Source organism: Mesitornis unicolor, unplaced genomic scaffold (assembly GCF_000695765.1).
Source record: "Mesitornis unicolor isolate BGI_N332 unplaced genomic scaffold, ASM69576v1 scaffold39661, whole genome shotgun sequence".
Taxonomy (NCBI): domain Eukaryota; kingdom Metazoa; phylum Chordata; class Aves; order Mesitornithiformes; family Mesitornithidae; genus Mesitornis; species Mesitornis unicolor.
In genome coordinates this window covers 28,060-28,420 of record NW_010166505.1, presented here as the reverse complement: position 1 = coordinate 28,420, position 361 = coordinate 28,060, and the positions used below count along the sequence as shown (strand labels likewise).

At 55.1% G+C, this 361-nt stretch overlaps 1 protein-coding gene across 1 annotated transcript in view; it reads left to right on the top strand.

Annotated features, from left to right (window-relative positions):
• Positions 1-232: 232 nt before the first annotated feature.
• The window catches only part of LOC104548852 (runt-related transcription factor 3-like), a gene marked incomplete at both ends in the record, with an annotated part of 20,189 nt that continues 20,060 nt past the window's right edge, over positions 233-361 (top strand). Inside the window, 1 exon segment of the mRNA XM_010194981.1 lies at positions 233-361. Coding sequence (XP_010193283.1) covers positions 233-361 — 129 coding nt within the window.

Genomic DNA, 361 nt, shown 5'->3' with positions numbered 1-361 from the left:
GCGCAATTTTCCCCTGAAGGGGCTGAGTGCGGCCGGACCCCACCTCCGCGCCCCGCTTAAGTCCCTCGCTCCTTCTAACCCCTTTTTAAAGCTCATTTTCCCCCTTTCCCTCCTATTTTCCACCTTTCCTCGGACTGCTTTTGGATTTGCTTTGATTTGGAGGATTTTTTTGGGAGTAAAGGAACCCTGGAGCAGGTTAATTTGAGCCTAAAATCCTCTCGTTCCGTCCCAGGTCGTAGCCCTCGGGGATGTGCCTGACGGGACGGTGGTGACGGTGATGGCAGGGAACGACGAGAATTACTCCGCGGAGCTCCGCAACGCCTCGGCCGGGATGAAAAAACAAGTGGCGAGGTTTAAACGC